This window comes from Bos taurus, chromosome 29, assembly GCF_002263795.3.
Source record: "Bos taurus isolate L1 Dominette 01449 registration number 42190680 breed Hereford chromosome 29, ARS-UCD2.0, whole genome shotgun sequence".
NCBI lineage: Eukaryota > Metazoa > Chordata > Mammalia > Artiodactyla > Bovidae > Bos > Bos taurus.
Genome location: NC_037356.1, coordinates 39,015,353 through 39,035,496, shown reverse-complemented (window position 1 = coordinate 39,035,496; position 20,144 = coordinate 39,015,353). Strand labels below are relative to the sequence as shown.

Genomic DNA, 20,144 nt, shown 5'->3' with positions numbered 1-20,144 from the left:
AGAAAGTAGGGAAAACCACTAGACCATTAAGGTATAACCTAAATAAAATCCTTTATGATTATACAGTGGAAGTGAGAAATAGATTTAAGGGCCTAGATCTGATAGACAGAGTGCCTGATGAACTATGGAATGAGGTTCGTGACATTGTACAGGAGACAGGGATCAAGACCATCCCCATGGAAAAGAAATACAAAAAAGCAAAATGGCTGTCTGGGAAGGCCTTACAAATAGCTGTGAAAAGAAGAGAAGCGAAAAGCAAAGGAGAAAAGGAAAGGTATAAACATCTGAATGCAGAGTTCCAAAGAATAGCAAGAAGAGATAAGAAAGCCTTCCTCAGCAATCAATGCAAAGAAATAGAGGAAAACAACAGAATGGGAAAGACTAGAGATCTCTTCAAGAAAATTAGAGATACCAAGGGAACATTTCATGCAAAGATGGGCTCAATAAAGGACATAAATGGTATGGACCTAACAGAAGCAGAAGATATTAAGAAGAGGTGGCAAGAATACATAGAAGAACTGTACAAAAAAGGTCTTCATGACCCAGATAAGCATGATGGTGTGATCACTGACCTAGAGCCAGACATCCTGGAATGTGAAGTCAAGTGGGCCTTAGTAAACATCACTACGAACAAAGCTAGTGGAAGTGATGGAAATCCAGTTGAGCTATTTCAAATCCTAAAAGACGATGCTGTGAAAGTGCTGTACTCACTATGCCAGTAAATTTGGAAGACTCAGCACTGGCCACAGGACTGGAAAAGGTCAGTTTTCATTCCAATCCCAAAGAAAGGCAATGCCAAAGAAAGCTCAAACTACTGCATAATTGCACTCATCTCACATGCTAGTAAAGTATTGCTCAAAATTCTCCAAGCCAGCCTTCAGCAATACGTGAAGTGTGAACTTCCTGATGTTCAAGCTGGTTTTAGAAAAGGCAGAGGAACCAGAGATCAAATTGCCAACATCCACTGGATTATGGAAAAAGCAAGAGAGTTCCAGAAAAACATCTATTTCTGCTTTATTGACTATGCAAAGCCTTTGACTGTGTGGATAACAATAAACTGTGGAAAATTTTGAAAGAGATGGGAATACCAGAACACCTGATCTGCCTCTTGATAAATCTGTATGTAGGTCAGGAAGCAACAGTTAGAACTGGACATGGAACAACAGACTGGTTCCAAATAGGAAAAGGAGTACATCAAGGCTGTATATTATCACCCTGCTTATTTAACTTATATGCAGAGTACATCATGAGAAATGCTGGACTGGAAGAAACACAAGCTGGAATCAAGATTGCTGGGAGAAATATCAATAACGTCAGATATGCAGATGACACCGCCCTTATGGCAGAAAGTGAAGAGGAACTCAAAAGCCTCTTGATGAAAGTGAAAGTGGAGAGTGAAAAAGTTGGCTTAAAGCTCAACATTCAGAAAATGCAGATCATGGCATCCGATCCCATCACTTCATGGGAAATAGAATGGGAAACAGTGGAAACAGTGGAAACAATGTCAGACTTTATTTTTGGGGGCTCCAAAATCACTGCAGATAGTGACTGCAGCCATGAAATTAAAAGACGCTTACTCTTTGGAAGGAAAGTTATGACCAACCTAGATAGAATATTCAAAAGCAGAGACATTACTTTTCCAACAAAAGTCCGTCTAGTCAAGGCTATGGTTTTTCCTGTGGTCATGTATGGATGTGAGAGTTGGACTGTGAAGAAGGCTGAGCACCGAAGAATTGATGCTTTTGAACAGTGGTGTTGGAGAAGACTCTTGAGAGTCCCTTGGACTGCAAGGAGATCCAACCAGTCCATTCTGAAGGAGATGAGCCCTGGGATTTCTTTGGAGGGAATGATTCTGAAGCTGAAACTCCAGTACTTTTGCCACCTCATGCGAAGAGTTGACTCATTGGAAAAGACTCTGATGCTGGGAGGGATTGAGGGCAGGAGAAGAAGGGGACGACAGATGATGAGATGGCTGGATGGCAGCACTGACTCGATGGACGTGAGTCTGAGTGAACTCCGGGAGTTGGTGATGAACAGGGAGGCCTGAGTGCTGTGATTCATGGGGTTGCAAAGAGTCAGACATGACTGTGTGACTGAATTGAACTGAACTGAACTGTTCCTCTCCCAATTATAATGCCATTTATTTGTTCAGAAATAGGGAGGAAGCAGGGTGGTTTGTCCTACAGAATGTCCCACTATGGGGTTAGAGCAGGAGTCCACAATACCAGCACAGTGGGTCAGGACCAGTACCAGTCCTTGGTTTATCAGAACCAGACCTCCACAGCAGGAGCTGAGCTGCAGGCCAGTGAGTGAGGCTTCATCTGTATTATAGCTGCTCTCCATCACTCTCTCATCACCCCCAGAAGGGTCAGTCTAGCTTGTTTTCATGGAACTGTTTGTAGTTATATAACCTATGCTTAATAGAAACAAAAATAGCATAAATATTGTTGACTGTTTTCCTTTCTCGGTGCTCAGAATGGTGAGTTGGTGTCCTAGCCATGTATCACAGTGACAAATAAGATGTTGCCGGTTAACATTTGGACACATTCGGCCAGCTTAAAATTAAATATTAAATAAACTAAAATCATGGGATCCAGCCCCATCTTTTTTTTTATTTTATATTTATTTTTTTAAAATTTTATTTTATTTTCAAACTTTACAAATTGTATTAGTTTTGCCAAATATCCAAATGAATCAGCCACAGGTATACATGTGTTCCCCATGACAAATAGAAGGAGAAAAGGTGGAAGCAGTGACAGATTTCTTCATCTTAGCCTCTAAAACCACTGTGGATTGTGCCTGCAGCCATGAAATCAGAAAGTGATTGCTTCTTGGCAGGAAAGCTATGACAAACAAACAGTGTGTTGAGAAGCAGAAACATCATTCTGCTCAAGAAACTGGTAGGTGTTTGGCCTTTTCATTTAGATTCCTCAACTTTCTGTCCAGGTCCCATTGGTATTTAAGTCCCTCAGCTTTCTGGTCCTTCAAGATTCCCAAAATTATTCTGTGCATTTCTTTATCCAGTCCTAAAATCAGCCATCTCTTTAAGAAACCATGCATTGTCTGATGGGAAATGCATTTAGAAGCTACACGTTAGACCTCAGAATAGTCACTGTTATCAAGTTGTCATGGCTTCTAGGCTTTATAGTGGTCAGAGTAGGAAGCACACATTTTCCTTAAAAATTAAATAAAAAGGAGTATAATTAGTTGGTACAAACTTATGCTTTCAGTTCAAGATTTAAGACAGCACGGTTTGAATTAAACTCGTTTATGTTATGTGTGAACCTCTTTTTTTAGCCACTGAAAGTCTTACTTTAGAACATTGGTTTTAATTATTGTCTTGCTTTTACTTGTTAACATACATATGACTAAGTCACAATAACAGAAACAATATGGGGAACAATAAGTTGTTGAAATATTGCTCGCCTCAGCTCTGATGGCGGTGCAGCTGCATGGCAGCTGCAATGGCAATGCAGAAGCCTGGTGAAGAGGAACTACCCCATGTCCAAATCAGGGCCAGCAGCCGAGAGGAGCTACCCTACATCCAAGGTATGGTGCAGCGGCTACACTTTGCAGGAACAGCCGTGAAGAGATACCCCACGTCCAAGGTAAGAGAAAACCAAATAAGAGGGTAGGCCCTGAGAGAGGGAATCAGAGGGCAGACAGACTGAAACCACAATCACAGACAACAAGCCAATCTGTCACACGGATCATAGCCTTGTCTAACTCAGTGAAACTAAGCCATGCCCTGTGGGGCCACCCAAGACGGACAGGTCATGGTGGAGTGAATGTGGTCCACTGGAGAAAGGAATGGCAAACCACTTCAATATTCTTGCCTTGAAAACTCCATGAACAGTATGATAAGGCAAAAAGATAGAACACTGAAAGATGAACTCCCCAGGTCAGTAGGTGCCCAATATGCTACCGGAGATCAGTGGAGAAATAACTCCAGAAAGAATGAAGGGATGGAGCCAAAGCAAAGACAACACCCAGTTGAGGGTGGGACTGGTGACAGAAGCAAGATAAGATGCTGTAGAGAGCAATATTGCACAGGAACCTGGATTGTACGGTCCATGAATCAAGGCAAATTGGGATTCCTTAGTGGCTCCCAATTTGCCTTGATTCATGGACCTTATAATCCAGGTTCCTATGCAATATTGCTCTATACAAGGCAAATTAGAAGTAGTCAAACAGGAGATGAAAAGAGTGAACATAGGCATTCGAGGAATCCAAGAACTAAGATGGACTGGAATCGGTGAATTTAACTCAGATGACCATTATATCTACTACTGTGGGCAGGAATCCCTTAGAAGAAGTGGAGTAGATATCATAGTTAACAAAAGAGTCTCAAATACAGTACTTGGATACAATCTCAAAAATGACAGTATGATCTCTATTCATTTCCAAGGCAAACCATTCAATGTGATGGTAATCCAAGTCTATGCCCTGATCAGTAATGCTGAAGAAGCTGAAGTTGAACAGTTCTATGAAGACCTAAAAGACCTTCTAGAACTAAAACTCCTAAAAGATGTCATTTTCATTATAGGGGACTGGAATGCAAAAGTAGGAGTCAAGAAACACAAGGAGTAACAAAAAATTTGGCCTTGGAGTACAGAATGAAGCAGGGCAAAGGCTAATAGAGTTCTGCAAAGAGAATGCACTGGTCATAACCAACACCCTCTTCCAACAACACAAGAGAAGACTCTACACATGGACATCACCAGATGGTCGACACGAAAATCAGATTTATTATATTCTTTGCAGCCAAAGATGGAGAAGCTCTATACAGTCAGCAAAAACAAGACTGGGAGCTGACGGTGGCTCAGAACATGAACACGCTTATTTCCAAATTCAGACTGAAAGTGAAGAAAAGCACTAAACCATTCAGGTATGACCTAAATCAAATCCCTTATGACTATACAGAGGAAGTGAGAAATAGATTTAAGGGACTAGATCTAATAGACAGAGTGCCTGATGAACTATGGACAGAGGTTCATGACCTTGTACAGGAGACAGGAATCAAGACCATCCTAAGAAAAAAAAATGCAAAATAACAAAATGGCTGTCTGAGGAGGCCTTACAGATTGCTGTGAAATGAAGGGAAGAAAAAAGCAAAGGAGAAAAGCAAAGATATACCAATTTGAATGCAGAGTTCCCATGAATAGCAAGGAGAAATAAGAAAGCCTTCCTCAGAAATCAATGCAAAGAAATAGAGGAAAACAATAGAATGGGAAAGACTAGAGATCTCTTCTAGAAAATTAGAGATACCAAGGGAATATTCCATGCAAAGATGGGCTCAATAAAGAACATAAATGGTACGGACCTAATAGAAGCAGAAGATATTTAGAAGAGTTGGAAAGAATACACAGAAGAATGGTACAAAACAGATCTTCACAACTGAGATAATCACGATTGTGTGATCACTCACCTAGAGCCAGACATCCTGGAATGTGAAGTCAAATGGGCCATAGGATGCACCATTATGAACAAAGCTAGTGGAGATGATGGGATTCCAGTTGAGCTATTTCAAATCCTGAAAGATGATGCTGTGAAAGTGCTGTACTCACTATGCCAGCAAATTTGGAAACTCAGCAGTGGCCACAGGACTGGAAAAGGTCAGTTTTCATTCTGATCCCAAAGAAGGGCTGTACCAAAGAATGCTCAAACTACAGCATAATTGCACTCATCTCACACGCTAGTAAAGTAATGCTTAAAATTCTCCAAACCAGGCTTCAGCAGTACATGAACCATGAACTTCCAGATGATCAAGCTGGTTTTAGAAAAGTCAGAGGAACCAGACATCATATTGACAACATCTGATGGATTATCAAAACAGAAAGATAATTCCAGAAAATCACCTTCTTCTGCTTTACTGACTATGCCAAAGCCTTTGACTGTGTGGATCACAATAAAATGTGGAAAATTCTGAAAGGGATGGGAATACCAGACCAATGGACCTCCCTCTTGAGAAACCTATATGCAGACCAGGTATCAACAGTTAGAACTGGACATTTAACAACAAACTGGTTCCAAATAGGAAAGGAGTATGTCATGGCTGTATATTGTCACCTTGTTTATTTAAGTTATATGCAGAGTACATCATGAAAACACTGTGCTGGAGGAAGCACAGGTTGGAATCAAGATTGCCGGGAGAAATTTCAATAACCTCAGATATGCAGATGACACCGCTTTTATGGCAGAAAGTGAAGAAGAACTAAAGAACCTCTTGATAAAGGTGAAAGAGGAGAATGAAAAAGTTGGCTTAACGCTCAACATTTAGAAAACTAAGATCATGGCATCCAATCCCATCACTTTATGGCCAATAGATGGGGAAATAGTGGAGACAGTGGTTGACTTCATTTTTCTGGGCTCAAAAATCACTGCAGATGTTGATTGCAGCCATGAAATTAAAGCACATTTACACCTTGGAAGAAAGTTGTAACCAACCTAGAAAGCATATTGAAAAGCAGAGACATTACTATGTCAACAAACGTTCATGTAGTCAAGGCTATGGTTTTTCCAGTGGTCATGTATGGATGTGAGAGTTAGGCTATAAAGAAAGCTGAGCCCCAAAGAACTGATGCTTTTGAACTGTGGTGTTGGAGAAAGACTCTTGAGCATCCCTTGTACTGCAAGGAGATCCAACCAGTCCATCCTAAAGGAAATCAGTCCTGAATGTTCACTGAAAGGACTGATGCTTAAGCTGAAACTCCAATATTTTGGCCACCTGATGTGAAGAGCTGACTCATTTGAAAAGACCCTGATGTTGGGAAAGATTGAGGTCAGGAGGAGAAGGGGATGACAGAGGATGAGATGGTTGGATGGCATCACCAACTCAATGGACATGAGTATTTGTGGACTCTGGTAGTTCGTGAAGGACAGGGAGACCTTGTGTGCTGCCGTTTATGGGCTCACAAAGAGCTGGACACGACTGAGCAACTGAACTGAACTGAAGTTGTTGCATATAGTGTCACATTTCTTTCCCTTTTTTCTTTTGGTATTCTTTGGTTTTGTTTTTGATGGGATGTATTTTTTGTTTTTCCTTAGAAGATATTCCACTCTGAATGTAGAGTCATAAGTCTGAATTATAAAGCCAATTAAGTAATGTGTTGTTATAGGTAGCTAGTCAACAACAAGTTGATGAAAATAGATTTATTAGTCTTGTTCTCAATTTGTTCAGTTCAGTTCAGTCCTTCAGTTGTGTCCATCTCTTTGCAATGCCATAGACTGCAGCATGCCAGGCTTCCCTAATCCATCACCAACTCCCGGTAGCTTGCTGAAGCTCATGTCCATTGACTTGGTGATGCCATCCAACCATCTCATTCTCTGTCTTCCACTTCTCCTGCCTTCAATCTTTCTGAATATCAGAGTTTTATCCAATGAGTCAGCATGTTTAGTATGCATTCAGTCTCTTTTTAAATCAACCAACATGAATTAAATTCCTCTCTGTCCCTACTGCACTCCCAACTCTAGGCCAGAAACAAAAACCTACAGAGACTGAAGGCTGATTCCAGCACATTGCTGTGGAGATTTAGTTCCCACTGTTTTTTTTCAGGGAAAAAATTTTAGTTGGTAACATTAAAATCAATAGATTGTACATAAATATCCAAACTTCTGATTCTCCTGAAAACATAGGCAACTGGCATGCTTTCCAGCATGGCTGAAGTGGAGGAAAGGCTGCTCCCAGTGGTAAGGCCTGTGCTTCCAAGGGTCCAACATGGCCACCTAGTCCTATTATCATATCTCCTGCCTCCAGGGGCCATGAGTTTGTGTGAACTAGACTGCTAGCTCTCTTAAGATAAGCAGTACTTTTGTCTTGATCAACTTTGACTTCGAAGCCTTTAACCCAGAACCTAGCACACAGTTCTTCCTTGTATGTTTGCTGGATGATGTAAAACATCTTGTGGATGTATATGACATTTCTTCCAATACTGAAACTAAGCAATTGAAGTACTGCTCTGTCCTAATTCTTTGATGCAGACTGGCATCATAAGTGACCCTGTTGTCTGCCAATAGACCCACTACCTAAAGCCAGTTGTATGTCCCTGGGCTGCTCCTGAAGTCTTGACTTTGCCATTTGACAACTTATCCTCCTAGCAATCTCATCTCCAATGAAGATAGGAATGTATATCTCATGAAGTGGCTAGGAAGATGACCTGAAACCACGAATGTCAAGCATAGCCCCTAGTATCCATTTTCATGATGTTCTTACCCGTTTTTTCCTCCAAGTAGGCAAGGTTCTCTGTCTTCTTAGATGTCCATGCAGATCAGTCTGATTTTCCATCCAAGCTTCAAGGAAGAGATTACAGTTCAATTCTATGTATTCTGAGAAGCTTCAAAGGCCACTCGCGAAGGACACTGATGAAGGTAAAGATTTTATCGAGACCTTTGTGGTTTTTTTAGATCTTTTAGTGGCCTACAGGGGAAAACTAGGGTAGGTCGGAGCATATATAACTAGGGGCTCCTGGTCACCACTACATGCTAAGAACCAAAACTTTCCTGAGTACCTGGAGCCAGGAAAGAAGCATGAAGTGGCTTGTGCTCCTCTGGCTAGTGGCCTTCTCAGAGTGTATAGTCAAGTAAGTATGGGGACTGTAAGCCACATCATGTTCCTTTCTCGGATTTTTCTTTTCACCTGATTATTCCACCCATCAGGTTTAGAAGGCAACAGAATATTTCCCTAAATCTTTATTATTGATAAGTAACTTGCTCTAGGAACTGTAGATGCCAAGGTCTTATGTCGATATGCATGGCTGCACAATTCTTGGGGTCCAGTCATGTCGTGACCTATTGAAAATGCAACTCCTTGCAACTGTTCAGTGCACAGTCTATGCAGATGTCGATGTGGTCCTGTGGAATAGCACTTTTCTACATTTTATTCAACATGTCCTCTTTTTTCCCTGTCTACTTAAGTGTGTATATGTCTATGTCTACATCTCTGTATCACTGTCATTTATCTCTCCATCTCTTTGGAAGGCACTGGGAGTGTATTTCTCTCTGTGTTGTTTTCTTTTAATTTTTCATTTGACACATCCTTCCTTCTCAAGCCTCTGAATTTCCCTTACTTGTTCCCTATATCTTGGATTCTTTTTTCAGCTCTCACTTCTCTTTCAAAGTGGAGAAAGATACATTGTTTTATATACACTGTTTTATGTCTGACAAGCAGTGTGACCACAGTCAACTCAGAAACCTTTTGCATTTCAAATTGCTCCCTTGTAAAAGAGGATAAGAGTCCCCCTTCTACCTCCTTCCCTGAGGTTCTATGAGAAGGATAGTGTGGGATGGCAACAGCAATGCTAATGACTTTCATGTTGAGACTTCTTATTTATCAGGTACCTTATATCCATCACTTCACTTATCCCCAAGATATTCTTTTTTGGAGGGTTTGTATTGTTACATTCCACCATTTTACTGAAGGGGAAACTGAGACACCACACAGTCATATGGCTTATCCAAGATTGCAGAACAGAGCCTGTATTCAAAGTGATGTCTTTGCCATGGTATATGCATAAAATTTTGATAATAATGTGCCTCATAAAAATGATTAGAAAATACAGAGGGTCATTACAATGACAATTATACCTTAACACTGACAGCTAATTGTAGCATCCTCTTTGTTTTCTTTGTCAAATGTTCCATGAAAGAATACCTCTAAGGCAAGTGAAGACCATGAGAAAAACCCTCAGTGGAAAAAACACGCTGAACAATTTCTTGAAGGAACATACTTACAGTCTGTCCCAGATTTCTTCTCGTGGTTCAAATCTAACTATTCACCCACTGAGAAACATCATGGATGTGAGTATTTTGGGGGGATGGTGCTCCATAGAGCTCCCTGGTGCTCTAGCCTAGCACCGAGGCTCATCTGGAGGTGCCTGGTGGGATGTTGGGGTTGGGGTTCCTGCAGGAGGCAGACACACTGGAAAACAGGGACCCCACCCAGAGGAGAAGGTACTCTCATCCTCAACTGTTGGTCTTGGTGACTGGGCCCGGCAATTACCAGGTGGCAGGTAAACTCCCTTTCTGTGTCAAAGATGTGTCATTACTTTGAGGGCGATTGTTCCTTAGGAACTGTGTGAGCCACTCAGTTACAGATGAAGAGTGAGCCATCACTGATCAAAAGGTAGAACCAACTGCAAAGCAACTGTGACTCCCCCGGCAGAGGAATTTAGTTTCCACAGATGCAAGAACCACAGCAGTAAAAAGTTACTGAACTTGTATTCCGTGTAAGGCCATAAGAATCTAACACTGTGGTTACTGTTTTTAGATTAGACAAAGGGCTTATTTTGTCTTCAAGAATGCCCATGCCAGCCTGAGAGATAGGCAAAGGGTATATACATGTCGAGTGAAAGGGTCACCTGTGTGGGGTTGATTGGATGTGGTCTGATAGAGGGAGTGGCAGGGGTTGATCCAGAATGACCTCCTGGAGAAGGGATTGAAGGGACTACAGACCTTCTCAAGTGAAGGTACCAGGACTTCCCTGGGTGTCCAGTGGTCCTGGAGGCCCAGTGATTATGCCTCTGTGCTTCCAATGCAGGCGATACCACTTCAATGCCTGGTCATAGAATCAATATACTGCATACAATACAGCACAGGAAAAATATATCAAATGCAGACATCTCTGTGACCAAAGTCTGTGAGCTGCACGGTGGTTAGAAAGTGATCTCAAGAGATATGTGACACCCCGAGGGAGGCAGTAGTGTGGGAATAGAGGGTAGCCAGTTCTGCACTAACCCACTCCCTCCTTTTCACTGTAGATGCTCTACGTGGGTAACATCACCATTGGAACACCCCCTCAGGAATTCCAGGTTGTCTTTGACACAGGCTCATCTGACTTGTGGGTGCCCTCCGTCTTTTGCCAAAGTCTAGCCTGTGGTGAGTACAGACACCCCCTACCCGGACCATCCTTCACTTGCCCTGTTCCCCTGTTTCCACCCTTGGCACCTGATGACACTCATCTCTTGTGTCTGCAGCTACAAAGGTTATGTTCATACATCTTTATTCTTCCACCTTCCGGCATACCCAAAAGGTCTTCAACATCAAGTACAATACTGGAAGGATGAAAGGACTTCTTGTTTATGACACTGTTCGGGTAACAAATGCTGAGTCTGGACTGGCTATGGAGTGACCCCTGCTTGCAAAACAGATGTAGGACCCTTCTTAGCCTAACTCCCATAGATATTGGCCATCTTACCCACAGGACCCTGCATCTGGGGAGACAGTGCCTGTGGTGACACATGAGCAGATTAGCTAACCCAGAGGGTGACTTGAAGTGTAGACTTGTAGCTCCTCTGCCCATGAGCAGTTCAAGTCATTTTGCTGGGGGCGAGAAAATGGGAAAAAAACACCCAATTTTATATTCACAGACTGTTCCAGGCACTTTCAGCTGATAATTGGCTTAATCCTGCAACAACCTCACACAGCAGTTACTCTGATTAGCTCATGAGACATATGAGGAAACTGACGTGCAGACAGAAAGGGCCTTGCTGAGGGCACACATGTGGTAAAAGGTGGAGTTAGCCTGGCTTTTCAGGACTGAAGTTGCTGTGGGGTGTTTGGGGACAGGATAAAACTGATCTGGGGACCTGGGGGCAGTCAAGGGCTTCAGGTATCCATAGTGCGAAACTGGAGGCCTGAGAAGTCAAGGGGCCTGATAAATGAGTTGTCACTCTAGAGGATCCTTGAGAGTCTAATTAACCTATGGCCTGCCTCCCCCAAATTATTTGAGTAGTTCTGCTCTCTCACTTTCTCTCTCATACACACACAAATACACACATATCCCCAAAGGTGAATTCCCCAGGCAGTAATTTCATAGAACCCTGCAAGTAAGATTGTGTTTTCGGCTTCTGTCTTCCTGGACAGATGCAGAATCCACAGTACCTTACAGAGAATGCAGTCCATTCTTGTCATTAGGTCACAGTGATGCCAAAGAGAAGGCTATCCTTTTCTCCACTCAGTTTGCCATAAGGTGGCAGCAATGGGTCCTGGCCTGACTTGGTTGCCACACCTGTACAGAAGCCACGAGGCCAATTTGACTCACTCAAGTGGTGTTTTTCAGAGGGGCAGATGTTTTAAAATTCACAGCCTCTCTCAAGTGGAACCCAAATTCCCCTCCCAGCTTGGTCTAATCATCTGAGGGCCACTGAAGACAGAGCCCAGCCTCAATTCTTCTCTGAGGATCTAATGGCAATGTACCCTAGCCCAGTCCTAGCCCATTTCACGTATCTGTAAATGGGAACACTCTTCTCTCCCATAGATTGGGGACCTTGTAAGTACTGACCAGCCATTCTGTATAAGCCTGGCAGAAGTTGGGTTTGATGGTATACCTTTTGATGGTGTCTTGGGCTTGAACTATCCGAACATGTCCTTCTCTGGAGCCATCCCCATCTTTGACAACCTGAAGAATGAAGGTGCCATTTCTGAGCCTGTTTTTGCCTTCTACTTGAGCAAGTAAGTCTGAGATAGACAATCACTTTATCCAAATTAGCTGTAAGATGCTTTCAGTTGCATGAAAATTGTAGAACACTTGATAAAGAAGTATCCTGAGAGATAATCTAACCCAGGATAACTATGGTCCAAGGGCCTTATCTGGCTTCACCAGTGGCTTTTATAAATAATGTTTTATTAGAACACACCCTGATCCTGGGCTCAAGATCAGTAAATTGGTCTCCTGGGGTGAGTGAGGAGGAAGGCTAATGGAAGGCAACAGGAAGCATGTTGAATAAAAAGCATTAGGATTTTCTTATGTATTTGATAAGGAAGTAAGGAGAAGGATGGTGGATATCTTTCCTTCCTCATTAGCATTTCACTGGGAGCCCAGGACCAGCTACCCAATTTGCAGGTTCCAGTGAAAAACGAAAGTGTGGGACACAAAACTCTGGAAACCTTGTTCAAGAAATATTAGGCATTTCAAGACAGGGAGAGCAGAGGTGGGGTCCCTTCTGAGTATGGGGCCCTTTGGACAGTAGAGGTCACAGGCTAGTGGAGCCAACTCTTAGTGACCTGAACCCACACCCTTAGAACTCCCAGGCCTTGATTTTCCTGAAAAATGACAAGGTGGATAAGGCAAAAGCCAAAAGCTTCAGCACCGTGTCCTCTGAGGGTGTTTGAGCACTCAGGTCCCTGGAGGTTCAGGGTGTCTTTAGAAGACATAGTGGGTGGAGCCCAACCAAGTGATTCAGCTTCTAACCTCCTCTGTGCCACTCACTAACCACTTACAGACCTCAGTCTGGATCTCAGTCGCTCCCAGACACTATTTCTGCATCTCTACGTGGGGACCTTATTAGGGCTTTGATGGGTGGACAAGCACAGCTCTCAGACAGTGCTGTTTTTACTGTCCTCCAAGGATCCCCCCTCACTTCTCTCTACAGAGACAAGCGGGAGGGCAGTGTGGTGATGTTTGGTGGGGTGGACCACCGCTACTACAAGGGAGAGCTCAACTGGGTGCCATTGATCCAAGCGGGCGGCTGGACTGTACACGTGGACCGGTAAGCCTCTTCCTCTGAGGGTCAGCCCAAGTGATGCTCCCGCTACTGTACATGGACACAGGCAGACACACACAAATGCATTCTCAGACACACAGTCACACAGACTATACACTACCCACAATGACTCAGACAGACACACAGACACATGGAAACACATAAGCAGACACATATAAACATACACAGAGGCACATATAAACATGCATAGGTAGTCAGAGACACACAAGCACACACAGAGACACATACAAACACACATACAAATAAACACACAAGCACACAGATACACAAACAATCCATGGGTTCAGAATCCCCAGGCCTTCTGAGCATGGCTCTGACCAGGGTCCTAAAAGGGTACAGAGAGGTCTGTGCAGCTGGGAGAGAGCTGCATCCACTGCCCTTTGAGGTGGGGAGCATGGTTAGAGGACTCTACATTGTGGTGAACAGACGATCAGGGAGTATTTTAGCAGCCTGAACAGAGTTATGATAAGATGACCAACAGTCCAGGGCTACCTTGGACATAGGAAGTTCTCAGTACAGATAAACGTCTGTTTAAGAACAGGGAAAGTTCTGAGCAAATGGGGAAAACTGGTCTCCTTAGGGAGCAGCTACCTAGCACTGGAGAGAGGTTGGCTGCAGTCTTAAGACGTGAAAGCAACTAATAAAAAAGACACCCCATGTACCTGGGCATACAGTGGGGGGGTCTATAAGAGAATCAGGAAGGTGGGATCCAGGAGTGACCTGAGGACAAGAGGCATAATTGATTGGATTCTGTGTGAGAGAGCATAGGACAAATGCTGACCTGTTCTTTGGAGTTTCTGTGGGCTACTTATATATTTCCTGGTCAGGGTCTCAGGGTCTGAGCTGGTTGTTGGAGCAGTGCTTGGAGACACCCTCTCCCAGAGGAGCCCCTTTCTCCCCCTACTATGAGAATCTGCTGCCCTGGTGAATCTTCATCTTCACTCTGTGTGCTACCCGTTATTTGTTCCCCACCAGGTACAGCTCTCTGGATGTTTCTTATTGTTTTCTCAGTCTTCATTCAGTCATTGAACAGACAAGCATTGGCATCCACTGTGTGCCAGGCACTTTAGGGAGGCAAGGAGACTAAAACTTGCCCTCACATCTAAGAAGGCAGATGTACATGAAGTGACTCACCCACATAGTGAATTGTGCCTTTGGTACATGCTAGACATGAGGAGGAGGTGGCAATGGCAACCCACTCCAGTACTCTTGCCTGGAAAATTCCAGGGATGGTGGAGCCTGGTGGGCTGTTGTCTATGGGGTCGCACAGAGTCAGACACGACTGAAGTGAGTTAGCAGCGGCAGCAGCAGCAGCAGCAGACATGAGGAAGGGTCTACAGAGAGTGACCAAGACAGGAGACTTATAAACATGGGGGAAAGACTTCCCCAAAACAATACAATTAAGGTGGAATCCAGAAGATGAGAAGAAATTTGCTAGTCAAAGTGGAGTGGAGTCTTCTAGGAAGGAAGACCAGTCTGTGTTAAGGTGCAAAATATCCTGGTGTATTCAAGTACTGCATTCGAGGATGTCATGAAAGGTGCTGTGTTGAGAGCAAGGGAAAAGAGGGCAAGAGACAAAGGGCTGTTTAGGAGACAGTCAGGAAGGGGTCAGCTCTGGTGAGACTCAGATTGATCTTGATGCCTGCTTTCTTCCACTCTCTCTCAGCATCTCCATGAAAAGAAAGATTATTGCTTGTTCTGGAGGCTGCGAGGCCCTTGTGGACACCGGAACAGCACTGATCAAAGGCCCAAGAAGACTGGTCAATAACATACAGAAGCTCATCGGCACCACGCCACGGGGTTCCAAGGTGAAGGGTCATGCCTCAGGTTCACTCCCAGTCTCCACACACAACAAGGATCTCCAGGGCCAAACTCTCTCCCTCTCTCTCTAACAGCACTACGTTTCATGTTCTGTGGTCAATACCCTGCCCTCTATTATCTTCACCATCAACGGCATCAACTACCCGGTGCCAGCACGAGCCTACATCCTCAAGGTGAGGGGACAACACTGAGCGGTGTTCTTAAATTGGGGCTTGCAGCAACCCACGGGCTGCTGTTGGGAGGAGCGCGCCCTCTACTGGCCATCTCACACCATTGCAGATGCTGATGAGACCTGTGGCTGGGTCAATGACTGCCAGAAAACCAACCATTTGAGATTAAAGGGCCGTCTGGGACACTTATCTTCATGAAACAAATATGGAGACGCCACACCATGCTGGCATTGTGGGAGTCACAAGGGGGGACACTAAGGTCCTCAGTCCTCAAAGAGCTTCAATTCAATCTGAACCCTTAGCTGTATGAACATGGAAGTCAGCTCTAGCGGTCCCTGAAATAGGCCATCTTACAAGGAGAATGGCTGGGGGCATTCCCAGTGTGATGTCCCAGCATAAGTTAACAGTCTGCCTTCCCTTCTCAAGTTTTTTTCTGGTTTGGGTGATAAATTACATGGTCAGCTTAGTACTCGGCTGCATCTTCCCCTTGCTCTGGCCAGGTGCCTCCTTTGTGAGTTGGGATACCCGACCCCTCTGTGGGGAGGTTGGATACTAAGGTGAATACTGGGTGCACAGTGACTGCTCAGCCCCGGCACAGGGTGGAGGCTTCATGTCAGCTCCCTGCGGGAGTTCAGAGCAGGCTGATGGGCTCAAAGAAGGCTTTGAGGAAGAGAGGGAATTTCAGGAATTCTAAACCACAAACTCATTGAGCCATATGCAGGTTTGCTTGGTTCAAGGCAAAACTGCACTGCATTCCATGTAAATGGCATCTCAAGGTGGTCTGCACTGGAGCACTGGGGCCTTACTAAGGGTGATAAAGGCTACAGGTTGACCAGTGGGGAAGGGGAACCAGAGTACGTTACCCAACCAAGCCTGGAGTGGCCAAGGAGGGTGAGTGAGGACCAAAGGAGGCTTTGTAGAGTTCCTGAGTTAAGTCTTCAGGAACGTGTTGTGGGCACTGATCTATTTAAGATGGATGACCAATAACAAGTTACTGTGTAGCACAGGGAACTCCCCTCAGTTATATGACAGCCTGGATGGGAGGGGTATCTTTGGGACCAGGATGCATGGATACATATGGCTGAGTCCCTTTACTGTCCACCTGAAACTCAGAACATTGTTAATCAGCTCTACTCCAATACAAAATAAAGTTTTATTTTTTAATAAAGTATGGATTGTGGGCACACAGGAGGAGAACCAGCATTCTCTACAGAGAAAACAAGGAGCAGGAGTCATAAGGATGGAAACAGGGAGTGAGGAGAACTATGGACACACTTGTTCTTTTCTAAAAAATTATATTGAAGTGTGGCTGATCTTCAGTTTTGCATTAAATTCTGCTGCATTGCAATGTGATACAGATAAAAAGTGTGCTATACACATAAAAATATTTTTTTCTTATTCTTTTTCATGTGGTTTATCACTGAATATTGAATATAATTCCTTATGCTCTACAGTAGGACTTTGTTATTTTTTATTCCTCTGTTTCCCCAACTCCAAGTCTTCTACTCACCACACACTTCCTCATGGCAACCTCATGTCTTGGCCCTCTTTGGTTTTGGTTGAACTCTCAAATCCTCTGCTGCTGAGAAAACCCCTTGATACTTACCAAAAGAGGGGAATAAAACAAATTGTGCTGGTTCTGGGTACTGGGGGGAGGCACCGGTAAGGGCTCATGCTGACTGGAGTGTGTCTCTGACTCCCCCAGGATTCTGAAAGCCACTGCTATACTGCCTTTAAAGAGAACACAGTGAGGACGTCTAGAGAGACCTGGATCCTGGGTGACGTCTTCCTGAGGCTCTATTTCTCAGTCTTTGATCGAGGAAATGACAGGATTGGCCTGGCACGGGCAGTGTAAATGCTGGGAGTGGTTCAGGAATCAGTAAGGCCTCTCCTAACATACACTCACTCACCCTTTGAGCACTCCTTCCCAGGATGCAGGTGAACTGTATTTGGTGGTCTGCACACCCTATTCTCAGTAAAGAATAAAGGGTTTCACTCATAATGGTGCTGAAACAAATTGGTGTGTCTGTTTGTGTCTGGCAGGTATACAATGATCAGGAAGGTTCTAGAACCAAGTCTGAATCAAAATTGAGAGGAGCCCTACTCCAACTGGCTTCAAGGAAAAGGGAGACTTATTTAAATGATTCTGGGAATCCAGGACACAAGAATCGGAGCAAATACAAAGATTTCAGTGACTGGACCCAAGAAATCAGAAGTCATCAATTGTCTCTCACTCTCGCTCTTTCCCTTCACACTTCTTTGATGGTCTTAGCCTGGCAACTTTCTTCCGTAAGGCTTCTACACCTAGTGAAGGAGTCCAAGCTACCTGCCCTAGGGTTTTAAATCCCAAAGGCATCACCTAGTAAGGAAAGAAGATTGCAGACATCAGAGTTCAAGGGTGTTCTCTGAATGACCCACCTCAGATCACATGTACAGCCCCAGATTAGGCATTCTGGCAGGGACATGGGGACTTTTCACTGGCTTTACATGGTTTTTGGCCCTGACCCAGCAGCACACATTATTGTCAATTTCCTCCCGAACTACATGACTGAAGCTGGGGAGAAGCAGCCCAAAGGATAGCGACTGGCAGATGGTCTAGGCCATGGAAGAGTTTGTGATGACCCACCTACTCCACCACCTCCTCATTCAGAGGAATTATAAGGGGTAATGAAATAGACTCTCTCCATCCCATCTCAGATGATCTTATCACTGGGCTTCTCCTCCAGGGGATTTTGGGTGAGGTAATTCATGCAGAGCTGGTTCCCTCTTGTTGCCACACCCCTGTTACCAGGTCTCTGCCACATATGCCTGCTCTGTCCTTTCCAGTCCTACTTGGTAAGTGGTAGCCCCAGTGGATCCCTGAGCCATCCCCTTCCTCCAGGACCCAGAATGCCCCTTGCTTGGCCTCCAATGCTGGGGAGAATGCAACACATGTATCGGGGGAGCCAGGGTACACAGAGCCTTCAGCCTCTCTGAGCTTCCTCCAGGGGTGGAGCTACAAACTATTTGCTTGGAGCTGCCATGGTTAGGCCCTTTTGCAGTGGAAGCATCCATTCTTTCCACCTTGAGGCCCTCAGTAGATGGCTCAGCTAAGACAGCAGGGGTTAGAGGTTGACTTCCTTTCAGACTGACTGGTTTGATCTCCTTGTTGTATAAGGGACTCTCAAGAATCTTCTCAAGCACCACAGTTCAAAAGCTCAATATTTTGCCATTCCCCCTTTCTTATGGTCCAGATTGCACATCTGTACCTGGTTACTGGAAAAACCATAGTTTTGACACTACAGACTTCTGTAGCAAAGTGAGTCTCTGCCTATTTTAATACACTCTGCAGGTTTCTCATAGCCTTTCTTCCTTCCAAGCAGCAAGTGTCTTTTAATTTTGTGGCTGCAGTCAAGGCCCATAGTGGTTTTGGGGCCCAAGAAAATAAGATCTGCCACTGTTTTCACTTTTCCCTCATCGTAAGCCATGAAGTGGTGTGACAGGATGCCATGAATGTTGAGTATATTTTTGTGAATAGTTTTTTAATCTTGTGTTTTAAGCCAGTTTTTGCATCTCCTCTCCTCATCAAGAAGCTCTTTAGTTCTTTCTTGCTTTCTGCTATTAGGGCAGTGTTGTCTTCATATCTGTGGATGTTGATATTTCTCCCAGCAATCTTTATTCCATCTTGGGAATTATGCAGTCCAGCATATCAAATGATGTATTCTATATAGAAGTTAAATAACTAGAGTGAGAATATACACATTGTCATGGTGCTTTCCCACTTTCAAATCTTTCAGTTGTTCTGTGTCTTATTCCAACTGCTGCTTTTTGAGCTACATACAGGCTTTTCAGGAGACAGGTAAGGTGATCTGGTACTCCCATTTCCTTAAGAATTTCCACAGTTTGTTGTGGTCTACACAGTGAAAGGCTTTAGCATAATCAGTGAAGCATATGGAAATATTTTCTGGGATTCCCTTTTCCTATGATCCAATGGATGTTGGCAATTTGATCTCTTGTTCCTCAAACCAGTATGCACATCTGGAAGTTTTTAGTTCATGTATTGTTGAAGCTTAGATTGAAGGATTTTGAACATTACCTTGCTAGCAAGTGAGATGAGAGCAATTGCATGATAGTTTGAACAGTCTTTGGAATTGCATTTCTTCTGAATTGGAATGAAAACTGACCTTTTCCAGCACTGTGGCCACTGCTGAGTATTACAAATTTGCTGACATATTGAATGCAGCACTTTTACAGTCTCATTCTTTAGGTTGTTTTAAACAGCTCAGCTGGAATTCCAACACCTCTCCTAACATTGTTTGTAGTGATGCTTCCTAAGGCCCACTTGACTTCATACTCCCGTATATCTGGATTTACATGAGTGATGAGTGCTTTACCCAAGCATCATCACTATCCCAGTCATTATGACGGTTTTCTTACAGTTCTTCTGTGCATTCTTGCTACCTCTTCTTAATCTCATCTGCTTATGTTAGGTCTTTGACTTTTCTGTCCTTTATTGTGCCCATCCTTTTATGAAGTGTTCCTCTGGTAGCTCCAATATTCCTGAAGCAATCTATACTCTTTACAATTCTATTATTTTCCTCTAATTCTTGCAGTGTTCACTTATTAAGACTTTCTTATCTTTCCTTGCTATTCTCCAGAACTCTGCATTCCATTG

General features: G+C 43.8%; 1 protein-coding gene across 1 annotated transcript; it reads left to right on the top strand.

Moving 5' to 3' along the window:
- Positions 1-8,526: 8,526 nt before the first annotated feature.
- On the top strand, positions 8,527-17,345 carry PAG17 (pregnancy-associated glycoprotein 17). Its single transcript, NM_176627.1, is given in 9 exon segments — positions 8,527-8,579; positions 9,645-9,795; positions 10,755-10,872; positions 10,971-11,089; positions 12,254-12,447; positions 13,368-13,484; positions 15,166-15,307; positions 15,395-15,493; positions 17,196-17,345. Coding segments are annotated over 9 exon segments (1,143 nt in total).
- The last annotated feature ends 2,799 nt before the right edge of the window (positions 17,346-20,144 follow it).